Source organism: Miniopterus schreibersii, assembly GCF_964146895.1.
Source record: "Miniopterus schreibersii genome assembly, chromosome: 1".
Lineage (NCBI taxonomy): Eukaryota > Metazoa > Chordata > Mammalia > Chiroptera > Miniopteridae > Miniopterus > Miniopterus schreibersii.
In genome coordinates, this window is record NC_138101.1 from 123,076,350 (window position 1) to 123,093,045 (window position 16,696).

The 16,696-nt window shown below is 45.6% G+C and overlaps 1 protein-coding gene across 1 annotated transcript; it reads left to right on the plus strand.

The window, feature by feature from the left end:
- Nucleotides 1-1,368: 1,368 nt before the first annotated feature.
- Nucleotides 1,369-3,146, plus strand: NKX2-8 (NK2 homeobox 8). The gene is made up of 2 exons (XM_081149714.1): nt 1,369-1,645; nt 2,281-3,146. Exons 1-2 carry the CDS (start codon nt 1,483-1,485, stop codon nt 2,829-2,831), a joined length of 714 nt encoding a protein of 237 aa, XP_081005840.1. The 5' UTR covers nt 1,369-1,482; the 3' UTR covers nt 2,832-3,146.
- The last annotated feature ends 13,550 nt before the right edge of the window (nt 3,147-16,696 follow it).

Consider the following 16,696-nt stretch of genomic DNA (forward strand, 5'->3'; position numbering starts at 1 on the left):
GGCGCTTTGGGCACGCTTGACCGCGAGGCTGCTGGGGAGGGAGCGCCAGGCCCCGCGCGGCGCCTCGGCGACTGCACCGGAGGCAGGTCCGAGTTCAGCAAGGGTGGACCCGGCCACCCAAGCGCCACGCCCCTCACTAAAGTTAACAACTAAAAACCCAACGGAGGAGAGGCCTCTGAAAGTGCGCTCGCTGAGCAATAGACTCTAGGGCGGCCTTGACGAAACTATGGGCCATCAAAATGTATCCACTCCGGGGCTTTCTGAGCCTTGTACATTGCTCATTTCCTTGGGTTGGGCTGTGGGGACGAGAAGATCTCGGAGAAACCCCGGGCAGGCCGTCTTTTCTGCGCATATAGTTCTCCCAGTGGGTCCATTACCTGACCAAGGCCGGCTGCTGCGACGGAGCAGGGAGCCCCAGCTGGAGGCCTGCTTTGGGGCCCAGGACGATTTCCAGTCACCCGGCCTGACGTTGGGGCCGTCGAGCCGCGGCGTACAAGCCGAGCTAGAGGTTCTAGCGACGCCAAAGGGGCCGCAAAGCCCTCGGAGGCCGCCGCCCGTGAATTCTAAAGCGGGCCTGGGCTCACCGTGCGGGGCTGGGCCAATGAGTCGGGCACTTCGGAAGGAATCGCTTGGCGGGTGTGGGGAAATGGGCGCTGAGCCAGGGCTCCCCGGACGCTGCCAGCCCTACCCCTGCACCCCTAAAGTTGTGGGGGATGTTTGGGGTGTGGGGAAGCTCCTAGTGGCCTTTAAAACCCTTGGCCCAGAAGCCGGCGGAGCCAGGCCGCTCTTCTGTGCCCGCCTGAAACTTCTCGCCTGCGTCCTTAGAGGGGCCCAACCAAAAGGAGAAAAGAGCGCGAGCCAGTTTAATGCCGTCTTGTAAATCACTTCCCGGATAATCGCGGGAAACGAACACTAGCGCACAAGCTCGAAGGAAAAGCAAACGGAATAAATTCCTGCGTGCTCGTAAACCTACCGGTGCCGCGCCCACCCATCCCGGCGCTCCCGTGCGGCCAGGCCCTGGGTCGGCCAGCGGGAGGAAGCTGGGGTTGGGCAGGCGGGTGGTGGCCACCGCTCGCCACCCAAGATGTTATTCACTGGTAACAATCCCCATTATCTGTCCCCACTTTGGGCTAATCAGACAGAATTGCTAATGCCGAGGGTTGCTTCCTGCAGCCTCTGGGAGGTAACGGGGCGCCGAGGGGCGGGGCGCGGGGCGGGGCAGGGGGCGGAGGTGGCACCTTCCGGGCTTGCCCCGGCTTTGGGCCAGCACTCATTCAGGTACTTAACACCCTGGAGACCCAGACCTGGCCTTTCAAAGCACCCCGGACGGGAAGAGCTGTTTATATAGACAGGGATTCCGCTGTCAGCGCGCTAATAAGATAGGCAGCGGCGCCTGGGGCGCGCCCCTCACGCCCACCAGTAGGAGCGGCGTCCCGCGCCGCCCCTCGGATCCCGGCCTGACCTGCCGTCCCCTCCTCCACCATGGCCACGGCGGGACGCCTCGGCTTCACCGTGCGCAGGCTCCTGGACTTACCAGAGCAGGACGCGCAGCACCTGCGGCGGCGGGAGCCCGAGCGGCGCGCCCCGGGTCCCGGCCCCCGCCCCCGCCCCACCTGGCTGGAATCCGAGCGCGGGCCCTACGCGTGTGAGTGAGCCGAGGACAGCTCGGAGGGTGGAGGGGGCAGCAGAACCCCGCGCCGGGCCCACGCGGGGCTGCATTTCCTGTGTTGAAACCGTAGGCTCCGTTCTCAACCCCCTAAGCCATGCGTGCCTCAGTCTGCAGAGCCCGAGAGCAGATCCCTGCGCCTGGCACTAAAGCCAGGTATTTGGGCTTGTTTCTAGGGGTCAGGACGTTTAATATTTAAGAGAGGGCCGCCCTTAGATGCCTGAAAATACGGCCACGTTCTTCAGTCCTCGGTGTGGAGCGGGCAGAATCGGCGAATTTAGGCTGCTGGATTCAGGGCTTTGCAAACTATAGTGCCCTCGAGCCGGAGGTGGCCCGCTTGGTGAGCCGGCTTGCGGTAAAGTCATCTGGCAGCCTGGCGACCAGTGTGGACTTAAGAGGGCCCCAGATGGGTTTCTTCTGGGGGCGCGGTCTCAAGCTGTGGTAATAAAAGGTCACTGAATTCTGAGGGTTGGGTGGTAAGATGTGGGCCTCACCCCCAAAGCCGCGGGAGAGCGATGCACCCTCCGGCCGGTGGCTGGGCGCCCGCGCGCTCGCAGCAGCCGCGCGCGGAGGGGCCAGCGCCTCACCAGGCCGTGTCTTCTTGCCGTCCCCAGCCTCGGACGAGAGCAGCCCGGAGACCAGCCCGCCCGACGCCTCGCAGCGGCCGCCCGCTCGGCCCGCGTCTCCGAGCTCGGACGCCGAGAAGACGAAAAAGCGGCGGGTGCTGTTCTCCAAGGCGCAGACGCTGGAGCTGGAGCGGCGCTTCCGGCAGCAGCGCTACCTGTCGGCGCCCGAGCGCGAGCAGCTGGCTCGCCTCCTGCGCCTCACGCCCACGCAGGTCAAAATCTGGTTCCAGAACCACCGCTACAAGCTGAAGCGCGCGCGCGCGCCGGGGACCGCGGAGCCGCCCGACTTGGCGGCTGCCGAGCTGAGCGCCGCGCCCGGCCTGCTGCGCCGCGTGGTGGTGCCGGTGCTGGTGAGAGATGGGCAGCCGTGCGGCGGCGGCGGCGAGGTGGGCATGGCCCCCCGGGACAAAAACGGCGCGCCCCCAGCCGCCGCCTGCGCTCTGCCCGGCTACGCCGCCTTTGGGCCCGGCTCCGCGCTCGGTCTCTTCCCCGCCTGTCGGCACTTCGCGCCCCCGGCCCTGGTCTCTTGGAACTGGTGAGGCGGCTGCCGCGCGGGCACGGGGGCTGCCGCAGACTTCGGAGTGCGCTCTGCGGCCGGAGCAGGGCCGGAGCCGGAGACCTGGAGCGCTCCCCGGGCCCTCCCACCCGGCCGGCCCAAAGGCCTTGGGCGCTGGGGTCCCCTGCCCGGCTTTCCCCAGCCAGCGCTTAGGGAACGCTCACCAAGATTTCCCCCGCCCCCGTCTCCTTTCCCTCGACTGCCAGCCTCAGAGCTAGATTTTATTGCTTGAACCTTATTTGTATGGAAAGCAACTTATTTTTAAAAGAAATAGAATATTTTTCCTCTTTGTGGTACTAGAATAAACTGTGTAGGGTTGGGTCCCCTCGCGCGTCTGCCGGGAACGCAGGTGAGAACTGTGTTTTTCTGAGGCCCGGTGAGAGTTGGGTCGGAGTTCCTACACGGCTTTAGGAAGATAAGGGGGGGGGGGGGGAGAAGCAACTCTGGGGTCCCTGTTAGTGGGAGGCGGTTCTGGCCCGAAGGGACTCGGAGGCCCCTGTGGGTTCCCGGAGCTGCTGGCCTTTCACACACCGAAAGCTGATCCGGTGGGCCCCGGCCAAGACAGGGCAGGAGCTGCTCCTCAAGGGTTCCCGGGCGCTGTGCTGGGCGGCGGGGCCCAGCGTCCTGCGTGGGGGCAGCCCCGGCTTGGCTGCGAGCCCTTGGTTTCTGGAGAGCGGCAGCCAGGGCTCAGGGACCCAAAGAGCACCAGGAGCGCTTCCAACCCTTAGTTCAGTCTTCGAGTGCCCCACCTGGCAGCTGTGATTTCCTGCCTCTTCTTGGCTCTCAACACCTGGCCGGGTGTATGGTGAAGAAACCAAACTGCTGGGGAGTATCAGTTGAGGGAGGACCGGTCTGGAGAGCCTGGTGGCTGGACATAGGTGTGGAATATACTGGTGGGTCTCATTTCATCCCCGGTCCCAATGCATCCTAGGCTGGGGGATCTAGTGTTTTCACCCCTCCCTCACTGCTCTTTGCCTGGTAGATGGAGCAGCAGAGCCTCCTAGGCAGTGGTCACTCTTTGGAGAGCAAGTGAGGGCCTCTCTCTGCCTGGCACCCACTGCAGGGAGCTTAGCGGCAGTTTGGGGCATCAGATCCAGGGAAGGGAGCAAGGGCTAGTGAGGGCTACCAGGAGTAGGCATGGGGCCTGTTTGGGGCCCTTCTTCTTGTTCCAGGAAGAGGAAGAGGAAGGGTGGCTTAGAGGGTGTTATCACCTGAGGTTTGGGGAGATGGGAGAGAGAAGAGGGTAGAGGGGGGAAGGCAGTGGGGTGTTTGGGTCTCAGCTGCTGGCCACCTTGCCTTCCATATGGATGCGGTTATCTTAGAAGAATCTCGATCCTTAAACCTCCTTTTGTCTTGGGAACTGAAAAGGGCATTGTCAGGCCTGAAAAGGACCTAGACAAAATCTGCACTGTTTCCATTCAGGACTGTTTAATCAGTCCCTGGTGACAATGTAGTGGGTGTTAGGGAGGACAATAGTATCTTTTTAAACCTTGTGGCCTTCAGAAAGACAAAGGGCTTGAATTTTATGGGCTTACAACTTCGATTAGAACGGTACCAGTGTGCAGGGGAGATTATCAAATTTGTATCATAAAACCTCTTTCCTATAAATGATTACTGGGGAGGGAGCATGGACATTGTAAGACATATATTGGAAATACCCCTGGGGACTTTCTAGTTAGCCCTGACAGAGCAGATGGGAAAGGAAAGGAGGAAAGGATTTCTGAAGAAGGCCTGCGCTGGGACTTGTCCCTGTGGTCAGCTGGCTGGGTGCTCCATTCTTCCTGAAGGGGTGTTTACTCCAAGAATGGAGGTAAAGATTTGTAGCTTGTTTTCTGCTCTTGATGGTGACAAGGTCCTGAATGTTCTTGGGAAGGAGATGCAAAATTATCCAGTTCAGTCTGTCTTTTCATTTCCTGGAGCTCCAGAGAAAGCAAAGTGGAGAGAGCCTATTAAATAATGAGGCCCATAGGACTAAGAGGTCTGGACTATGGAGAGAAGCTCTTCCCAGGAGGCTCTTTGGGAGAGCATGTCTTCAACCAAATTCATCCAGAGGTCTAACCAATAAGGAAAACCATTTATCTGCTTCCCAGGAAGGTGGTCAGAGCCATAGTCGGAAACTCACCAGCAAGCCAGTCTGTGTCCTGGGCAGGAGGAGGGCAGAAATTTCCTATAACATTAGCATCAGGAGGCATCAGGTATAAAATGTTATGTGCTTTCTCTTTCTCTTTTTCCTTCAGACTCTTTCCTTTAGAGAGAAAAGCCGTAAATGGGAGTTAAAATGGGAATTAAAAATGCACTCCCATCACCACCAAACCATTTTAGAGACTCGGGCTGTCATTTTCTTCTATTTACACCTGTGATAAGTGGAAAAGATAACTGTCAGTTTCCTTGATGACCTAAAAGGTCAGTTTTCCCAGGAGCTAACAAGAGAAACTAAGCCAAAGGCCTCTCTACCAGCAGCTGTGAAAACAGGGTCTCCCTCCCTAGGTGAGAGTGTTTCAATCCTGTCACCCATTACCAATGTCACAAGGCAGAATCACATTCAGCAAACTTATATTGAAACTTACTGTGCTCCAGGCATTGTTCTAGGCAGTTTTACAGTTGATCTCACAGAAACGTTATGCCCCATTTTACAGATAAAAAGTGGAGGCTCAGTGTGTGGAAGCAAGTGATTTGGCCAAAGCAGTTGTAAGCCTCATAGAATGTTACCATTGTCCTCCGTTTAACCCACATTTAAGCCTCCCTGAAAACTTCTCTTAAGAACAATTGTAATCTTGATATGGTGACGATACCCTACCCAGCCATCCCAAACTCGCCTTATGGATAGTCTGGAAGGATCAGAACGCATGCCAAAAGCACTCTACACAGCTCAGGGCCACTCGCAGCTGATCATGTGATCTCACAGTATAGTTGCTAACATTTTAAATGTTTCCTGTGGACCAGGCAATATTCTAAGTTCTTTTACTCATATGAACTCATTCAATCTTCACAACAATCCCCTGAGGTGGTACTATTATTCCCACTTTACAGATGAGGACACTAAAGGCCAAAGAGATGGTAAGTAACGTCCAGGGTTGCACAGCTAGAAAGTGACAGAGGGGATCTGAACCCAAGCAGTCTAACTCCAGATGTCATATCTTTCAGCACATGGTGGGAATTATTTTCCATTTTTTGTTTATGTTTTTTTCCCCCCAGTTGACAGACCTGGTTATCTTACAGATGCTTCTCTAAAAGACATGTTTTAGCATCCTTTTGTCTCTCTCCCCCCATCCCTCCCATTTACCAAACCTCAGCTTTTGGACACTGCCACTGTGTTTTCCCCATCTGTTTGTGTGCATTCTTGTCCAGCTGTCAATGAAACACAGCTCTTGTCCGCAGGTCACAATATTTTCCTGTGACTCTCATTCCACCATTCTTCCAGAAAAACATCTGCTGTTGCTGTCTTGACACCAATTGTCTACTCAGGGTTTGGCTTGCTGCTGACTCTGATAAGCTCCTCTAAGCTTTCCCACCCCGCAGGCTCAGATCCCTGGGGAGCTTTATGACTGCCTTCCCTAGCCCTTTCCTCAGTCATCTTTTTCCTTCCTAAGTCTCCATTGTTCTCTTTATTATTAAATATCATCCTCTTCACATTTTCTCTCTCTTCTTCCATTGTAAACATTTTTACTTCACCTCACTTAAGTCTCTTGTGGGTGGATATTGCAATTTTCACTTCAATTTTCTTTCCTTATTGTTCAGAGGATCTTACATCTTAGCACATCTCTTATTTGACCAATTTAGCACTTTAGAATCTTAGATAATGTGCTACTGATGGGTAGAGGGAAGTTATTTGGGCTGAGGTTAACCTATATATTTCCTTCTAACAGTGGTATTTAGGTGTTTATTGTTCTCTTGCCTTGTTTACACAATTTGCCTCTTCAACACACACACACACACACACACACACACACACACACACACACACACACACTGCACTACCTTTAAAACATTTTAGACTTAGAAATAAAATGCCCAGGCAGGATAGTTACGGGCTTGGCATGGTTAAATTGTTAGCCATGTTTATCTGTTCTGGGTGCTTGGGTTAGCCAGCCTAGGCAGGTGATCTGTAAACATGAACAGTAGACAGTCAAAGGAGTCGTTGGAACGCTGAGAAAGTACTGTACCTGCGCCAAGGCACGATCATTTCTATGCACGTGATTGCATCACTTAGTCTTTAAAAATCTGCACAAGAAATTGTATTTCTCCAGGTCACTCATCACTTTTCCAAGCCATGATGTGGGAGGGACTTTACTAAATAGTACCTGAATTGCTTACACAATTCCACTTCTGCACCTGTTAACTTCCCTCCAACCCCCAGCTCAAACTAATAACTAAAGATATGTGACGTATCCCTTTCTCCTGTCTACCCACCATTCATGTTGCTCAGCCTGTAAGCCCACCAAAGTGAACAGCATCCCCTCCAGTGCTGATCTATAGAGTGGTGGTGTAACCAGGAAGAACAGAATAGGTTATTAAACAGTCACACATTTCCCCAAAATTTCAAGCACAGGGGTTTTCATGCTTTTCTAAACATGCAGTAGAGAGTTTTTATCAGTTATGCAGAAAAGTAACATCACATTTTGCAGGGAGAAGATCATTTTATCTTCACTATTCTGCCTTATGGACCAATGGAAATCTCTAGGTCTTTATTGAGGTCATGTAATTTCCAAAGCTGTTGTAGTTTCACTATAGTTTCTGTGAATAGAGTGTTGGGAAAGAACATCTGAGGAGACTTTGGTCATACTTAATTTCCTCCTGCATCCTGACTGGGTGGTTCTTTATGAGTCAACAGGTTTTCAAATGCATTTTCCCAGTTAAAAGCTCTGAAGGACTATCCCTTTTCTCTCCTTCTAATACCAACTTCCCCCTTTCCCTTTCCTGGATGCTGGATAGGATACTTGGCAGAATTCACTGGGAAGGGGAGCGGAGGCTGATTGCAAATTAAACTGGAGACAAAAGTGCCAAACATCCATTAAAAGGGCCCTTGAATCTTCACCTGAGAAGCCTGTTATGCCTTCTTTCTCTGGCTTTGCTGAAGGATAGTGCTTTAAGCAGCTCTTCTTCCTAAAGAAGTTATCAGCTGAGGTTTAAATTACCTCTTGGGAGGTAAATTCTCAACTAGAGGCAACCTGGAATCATCATAACATGTCAAGGTCTGACACAGTGAAATGACAAGAAAGCTTTCTACAACAAAATTGAAATTTAGAGCAAGAGACATAAAACACCAGGAAAAAAAAAAGAATCCTAGCATGGTGAGCAAAGAAGGAAATGCTTTTCTGGGAAATTTTTACTGCCTAATTGAAATAATAGATTCTGTCATCTGTCTAATCAAGTGTTTAATGGCACTCCTAATTCACTGGGGGAGGGGCGTTTCATATTTAAATTTAAGTCAAACTTAGAGTTAGGGTCAGATTTTCTGATTTTCCATATTTGTGGATAAAACATCATCTTAAGGCTAATGACTTTATCAGTTTGGGACTTACATAAAATAGATCTCCCAGAATTTTGTTGCCCAGGAAACATTACAAGAATCTTCTTTGCCCAACCAGCGTGACCCAGCGGTTGAGCATTGACCTATGATCCAGGAGATCGAGGTTTGTTTCCCAGTCAGGGCACATGCTCGATCCCCATCAGGGGGTGTACAGGAGGCAGCCAATCAATGACTCGTTTTCACTGATGTTTCTCTCTATCTCCCTTCCTCTCTCTGAAATCAATAAAGATATATTTTTAAAAAAGAGAATCTTCTTCACCTCACTTGTCACTGATTGAGAGAAAAGTGAATGTGTATTTGAACACTTCAGGTATGCCTAATGACTGAACAGCCTAATTCCATAACCGCCTTATTACCTTTGAGATTTTAAGTATGTAAATATTCTATACATGCATATAATACACATACAACTGGGTATGTAGCAGATTTTGAAAATGTTTAGTTCTTTTTCTTAATAAGAAAGAAAAACTCTATAATCTTACTTGTGAGACCATATAGGGTGGATATTTGGTTCTTTTCATTCTAAAAATAACTTTTCTTTGTAAGATAATATGGAAAATACAGAAATGTATACATCAGCTATGCTCTTAAATATAGTCATTTTCATACATTTGGTTTTTCTTTTTTAAAAAAAAAAAAAATCTTTATTGACTTCAGAGAGGAAGGGAGAGGGGGAGAGAGAAACAGAAACATCAATGACGAGAGAGTCACTGATCGGCTGCCTCCTGCCCGCCCCCGACTGCGGATCGAGCCCACAACCCAGGCGTGTGCCCCAACCAGAAATCAAACCTCAATCTCCTGGATCCTAGGTCAACACTCAACCGCTGAGCCATGCCCAGCCAGGCATACATTTGGTTTTTCATTAATACAATAGTGTTGTAATGAATAAGAGGCTTGGGTAAGCTATTAAAAGTTCAGGGAAGAAATTTCATTTGTGTCATTGTAAATTATAACTATAAAGAGAAATGAATGAGATCATATTGATTTGTAAAGAACGCTTCTCCTCTATCCTTCAGTTTCCTCCTCTCTGCAGCCTCAGATTGTTCCCTTTACCAAGAGTCATGGGCTGGGAACCACAACCATCTCTGCCCTTAACAAGGAAAAGAGCCAAACCATGAAGCAGGACAAAAGGACATAGACAGATGAGCTGGCTGATAGTTTCTTAGCATGAATTCAAACAGGGCACTCAGATTTCCCGGGAAGCAGTAACCCACCAGCTTCTGATAAATTATGGACTTCTGAGAGCTCCACTACCCAAAACCCCTGCCTGTGAAGCCTTAGAAGGGTAGGGCAATGATTAATTCTAAATTGATTTTAGGATATGTTGCCTTCAGTCCCTCTGAAAAGGCACCTTTGCAGTTTGTTTAGCATTAACATTCTCCCGTCATTTTCACTATGTCATCCTCAGTCAGCTAATTTGCAGACAACAGAGGGAGGCTGAGAAACTTATCTAAACTTAGGCATCTAGGTGTGGGGATTCTGGCTCCAAGGAAGGTGAGAACTCTAACTTCTAACCAACTAATGACTCTGTTGGGGCCACACAGGCCCACCTCTGCACAGATGTAATAGGTCATCATTGCATATAAGAAAGACAAAGGTAAAAACATCTACCAAAAGAAATCCAAATTTACTCTCTTTAAATTGACCCTTAACCCTATGAACATAGCTGTCTATGGTTGCTTTAAGAAGACACTACATCCCCATAACCTCGTGACTCTTATTCAAGACTTCCCTTCATCCTGTTTCTAGGAGGTCTTCACCAAGATCTCCTTGCTTCCCACCTCTTTACACACTACAGCTTTGAACCTTCAGAACATTTCAGGAAAGTCTACTGTGCTTTATCATCCGGCCATCATGGTGCCTTGGAACTTTTTTTTAGACTATATGTTTTCTAGGAAATGCTATACTCTACAGGTCACTACATCTTCTTTCTTTCTGCAAATGAGTTCAGTTTCAGAACTTCTTCTGTATCTATAAAGCTTTCCCTAACCGGTTGGAATGCAAATCAAGAATTCACCTAGGTCCATCCTGCCTAAAGCTGCAGCTAAACTCAGGACTCTTTAATTTAGAAGGATAGAGTAGAAAGAACATGGACTTGGGAAGTGATCAATCCTTGATTTGGAAAAAGAAAACAAAACTTGAATATTGGTTGCCACGTTAATTGTGTGAAATTACCTTTAGTCTCAGTCCCTAAGACCTTTATCTAGAGATAATACTATCACATGTGATTAATATTAAGTGTATGAATAATGTCTGATAGTTGGCACTGAATAAATGTCCCTACTCCATTCTACAAAATGCACTTCAGTCTTTTGCATACATCCAACGTAATGTTCAATTTGCTTAGTTTATTATAGCAGTTAGCTCAGACTAAGTTTTAGAAATAACACAACCCCAACAGCTCAATGGCTTAACTGCAAAGGTTTTTTTCTTATTTATGTCACATGTCCCTGCAGCCCTGTACCTTTCCATTTTCTCTTTGAGACATAGGCAGAAGGAACAATCCCCTATATAGGACATTTCATATATAGGAGAAAGAGAACATATGATGGCTGCTAAAGCTTCTGATTGAAAAGGGCATACATCACTTCTCACATTTAATTTGCTAAACAAAGTAACATGATCAAGCTTAATATCAGCTGGGCAGGAGCGACAGTGGATATTTTGAAAAATAAAACAATCTAGCCCTGGCCAGTGTGGCTCAGTTTGTTGGGCATTATCCTGTGCACCAAAAGGTTCAGTTCCCAGTCAGGGCACATGCCCAGGTTGGAGGGCTCGATCCCCAGTAGGGGTAGTGAAGGAGGGAGCCGATTGATGTTCTACACTCATATCAATGTTTCTCTCTCTCTCCCTCTCTCTTTAAAAATCAATTTAAAAATCTTTAAAAAAATACAATCTACTACATTTGTGTTCTTAAATGTTTAATTTATGACCAAACATACATGCTTACAATGTTAATTATTCCTTCAAACTTCCAGAAGAAATATCACAATGTGATATTTTACACTATAAAGTATAAACTGCATATATTATATATTTTATACTATAGTCTCCAGAAGAGTAGGAAGTATGTCCACTCCCATTATGTTGGACAATATCTATGGCACAGGCTCTTGGTGACATTTGGGAGAGTGGTCAATACCCAACTTTAAAAGCAGGTAGGAGGACATCAGAAACCAAGAGCACTGACCATGGGGGCCCTGCGTTTAGCTACTTAGCTCAAAGGCTACTCCTGTGGAGAATCTTCTGCCATGACTCACCTGTAGGTGATAAAAATCCCTGCAAGGACTGATTGCATTCTCATTTAATGTATTACTTATTATTCTAGGAAGTCTACTTATATCACAATATGGTATCAGAACAATGGAAGGACAAATAACACAAATTTGAAATGCCAGAAAATAAGTTTCTCAATCCAGCTTCCATATAAATCCACAGCATAGCCTCGTCTATTACCTGATGGATAAACACACATCAATATAAAATCTGTTTTTAATTTAGGACCATAATTTATTTAACCAATTCTCATTAATAAATATTTATATAATTATATTATACATAATGTAATTTTACTGTTACATAAAGTACTGAAATGAACATTTTTATAGACGTTGTATATCTGCATCAGTATTTCTCAAGGATAAATGGGGCTTGTTGACTGAAGAAGAATGTACATCTTTAAGGTTTTTTATTTCAATCCATTGGTCCTCTGACCCTTGATAACTTCCAGTCCCCTTGATGCCCTCACTTCCCTCTTTATCCAACTTAAATTCTATGACCAATCATTATAATTCACTCCCTTGAACATACTCTCAATCCCTCGACCCCCTCATTTCATTTTTCACAGGCAAAACTATAACTCCTGTTAAATCTAACTCTCCATCTACTCTGCAAACCCAGGCAGCACCACATGGCTGGAGAAAAACACACAACCACACTGGTTGGTGCCACTTTACATTTATAACCACCGACTTCAAATGGGTCCTTAATGTTGCCAGGCCATCACGAGGGGCGTCTCCAAACCATTCAGTCTCCCATTGTACTCCTTGATTGTTTCATACCATTTTGTTTCTCCTCAACTTCCCACCTCCTCCTCCCCAGTCCTTACACTCAGGTTGTTACTACACTGTGACAACTGAAGTAACCAGAAGAGAGATCACCCATAGACTTGTACCATCACATCACTGCCTTACAGCCTCATGCTCGGCCTCCCAGCCTATGGTAACACAGGTGAGTGGTCCCTGCCTCTGTCTACTCCAAGGATATCTCTCCAGGGATTTTGCTCTCTTGCTTATGCATGATCACTTTTTTCTCTCTATTGCATCATTCCCATCAGCATACAAACCTGCTGCTAAATCCCCGATCTTAAAAAAGTATTTTCTCTTGACCCTCCTTCGCTTGCCAACTATCACCCCCTTTTAGCAAAACTTTTAAAATACTTTTCTATACTCCCAGTCTTCAATTTCTCTTCTTCTTTTCTCTGTTGTCATAATCTTTATTGAGGTATAATTTGCATACAATAACATTAACCAATTTGATGAGTTTTGATGAATTTAAACAGTCATGTAACAACCACTACAATTAAGATGGAAAACAGTTCCATCGCCCCAAAAATGTTCCACATGCCTCTTTGTAGTCATTTCTTCTCCTCTCCCCCAACTTCTGGGAACCATTGACCTGATCTCTGTAACTATAGTTTTGCCTTTTGTATAATTTTATATAAGTGGAATCATAAAGTGTATATCCTTTTTGTAAGACTTCTTTCTTGTGGCATAATACTTTGTGATTTATTTATGTAGTAGTTTTTATTTCTTTTAGTTGCTTTTGTTTCTTTAAATTATCAATTTTGGGCTATTTTGAATAAAACTGCTATGAACATTCACGAACAAGTCTTTGTGTGTACATAAGTCTTCATTTCCCTTGGGTAAATACTTAACAAATGTAGTTGTTGGGTCATATAAAAATATACATTTAACTGTAAAAGAAATTGCCAAACTGTTTTCCAAATCGGCTGCAGCATCTTGCATTCTCAGTAACAACTATGAGAGTTCTAGTTGCTCCACATCTTCAACACACTGGGTTTGTCAGTTCTTTTACATTTTAGCCATTCTAGTGAGTTGTGGAGGTATTGCATGATACTTTTAATTCGTATTCACTTAATGACTCATGATTTTGAGCATCTCTTCACATGGTTATTTGCTATCATATATCTTCTTTGGTGAAGTGCCTCTTCAAATTCTTTGCCCATTTAAAAAATAAACCAGGTTGATTGTCTTGTTACTATATTATAAGTGTTCTTTATGTATTCTGGACAAAAGTCTCTATTCTATCAGATGTGGGTTTTGCAAATATTTTCTCTCAGTCAGTGACTTGCACTTTTATGTTTAATGTTGTTTTACAAAGAGCAAAAGTTTTAAATTCTGATGAAGCCCAATTTATTATTTTTTTATTCTAACTTATTTGTTCTAAGAAATCTTTATTAACCCAAAGTCATGAAGATTTTTTTTCCTAGAAGTTTTTCTTCTAGAAACTATATACTGTTAGCTCTTAAATTCAAGTCTGTAAGTCATTAGGAGTTCATTTTTGTTGGGAGGTAAGGAGCAAGGTGTGTGTATGTGTTTGTCTAGATGTTGTTGCATTGTCAGTATAAGTGTTTCCTTATATCTTTTATTCCCAACTCTGACCATACATAAACAGTCCCAGCGCTGTTATTAAAAAACTATTCTTTCTCTTGCCCTGGCCAGGTGACTCAGTTGCTTGGAGCATTGTCCCATACATCAAAAGATTTGGGGTTCAATTCCTGGTCAGGGCACATACCTAGGTTGTGAGTTCAATCCTTGGTCAGGGCGTGGGTGGGAGACAACCAATCGATGTTTCTCTCTCACGTTAATGTTTTTTTCTCTCACATTCTCTCTCTTCTTCTCTCTGTAAAAAATCAATAAAATCATATCCTAGGGTGAGGATTAAAATACAACAACCAAAAAACTCTATTTTTTCTCTTTGAATTACCTTGTAACATTTTGTTAAACATCAATTGATTTATGTTTATACTTGTAGCAATATCACACTCTTTTGATAACTGTAGCTTAATTTTTTTAAATCCTCAGCCAAGGATATTTTTTCCATTGCTTTTCAGAGAGAGTGAAAGGGGGAGAGAGAGAGAGAGAAAAAGAGAGAGGGGGGGAGAAAAAGAGAGAGGGAGAGAGAAACATTGATGTGATGTGAGAGAGACACATCGATTGGTTGCCTCCTGCCCATGGGCCAATGTTCTAACCACTGAGCCAAACCGACTAGGGTGATAACTGTAGCTTTACAGTAAGTCAGGAAGTCAAACAGTGTGAATTCTAAAACTATGTTTTTTCTCAAAATTATTTTGGATATTCTAGTTAATTTGCATTTTCAAATAAATTTTTAGAATCAGCTTATGAATTTGTATTTTTAAAAAGTCTACTAGGATTTCGATTGGGATTACTTTGACTTTATTGGTCACATTTCTGTTTGAAATATATTTTCACTGGGTATAGGGTTCTGGGTTGACAAAGTTTTTTTCTTTCTTTCAGTACTTTCAAGATGTTGTTCTATTGTCTTCTGGCCTGTGCAATTTCTGATATTAAGTCTGCTGTCGTTCTTTACTTTTATTTCTCTTTAGGTAATGTACCTTTTTCTCCTGGATGCTTTTAAGATTTTTCTCATTATCACTGCATTTCAACAATTTGGTTATGATGTGCCTTAAAGTTGAGTCCAGAATAGCCTTTATTTTGGGCACTAATAGTTTTATCACTGAGGCATGATCCTTATGAGGATTCCAACCAATGTATTATGGGATCTCTCTATTTTGGTTGGTGGGAATATGAACTCCTTCCAGCACTGTGTGGTCTCCAGGAATTGTTCTGGCTACTTTTTCCCCAGCCTTGGTGAGTTTTCTCTCATTTATGTGTAAATAAGTACTTAGCCAAAGACATAGAAAGGCTCCTCTGCTGATCTTCAGAGCTTTTTCTCTATGAAGCACCCTCCTTTTCAGTACTTTGCCATATAGATTCTAGCCATCTTGGTAGGTATCCTCAAGCTTTGATCTCATTCTCTTTATCTTAGTGGGAGCTTTAGGTTCTTTGGGTTCACCTTCCCTGCCGAATGGCCTGAAACTTGCTCTAAATAGGGAGCTAGGAAATACTAACGCTCATCTGGCTTGTTTTCCTTCTCTCAGTGATCAGTCCTATGTTACCTATTGACCAATGTCTGAAAACCATTGTCTCATCTGTTTTATCAAGTTTATTGTTATTTATAGCTGCAGGGTAGTCCCTATTGCTGTTAATTCTTCATGGTCAAAGGAGAAATCCCCCAGTCTCCTATAAACTTATTCTAATAAGCTTTTGCCCCACAGTTCTGCTGAAACTCTTTGCATCAAGGCAACCAATGATCTTCAGATTGCTAAATCTAATACTGCCTGTATTTAAGATTCACAAAAGACTTTAACTCGCCTATGGAACTCATAAAACTATTCTAGATGACATAAGTAGGGTGATGTGTAAGAGCGCTAAGTAAAATTGTGTAGCACTTTAGGTTAAAATGAAATTAGTCATGGATTCTCAAGACTTTCCTAGCATGAGGCTCACCTAGGTGAAATGCAACATATTTTAAAATGTACCTGGGATTATGTTTTTATTCAGGCATGGTGAGGGCAATAGATCAGGAGACAGTTGCCATTGAAAAGGTAGCCTGTTATCCTTGTTTCAAGAGGAGTGAAGTGTAACACACTACCAGGCTCAGTCAGGAGGCAGAAGGAGCAAAGGGAAAGAGTGGACAAAAGATTTTATTATGGTTTTTTGGAGAGGAATGAGCTAGGTAAGGTAAGCAATGATTGGGCATAGGGTTGGATAGTTTGAATCATTTCAGTGGGCTCTGGGCAATAGGGGTGGTCCTTAGTTGTCCAGTGTCTGGTCCTGGGGTGATTCGTGCAGAGGGATATTGCTTCCTGGAGTATAAAAGTCAGCTAGAAAAGGTGGTTTGGAGCATGGGCTCTGGATTGGTTAGTTTGTGTATGGAAGGCATGTTTGCAGGCAAGTTATTTGCTATCTCTAGGAATTAGCTAATTCTGGGAGGAGCAGTGCCTCCCCTGTCCACAAGGTTCCAAGATGTCAAAGCATCACAAAATACATATAATAAAAAGCATGTTAATACACAACAATAACAAATTGACCTACCTCACAGAGATTTACCTTCATGAAGAAATGAGAAAGGGGAGATATAATGATTCTTGGAAATTCTGGCCCAGCCTTGGGTCTAGAGGCCAGGGATCAGAGCATTGCAGTATATGGGCC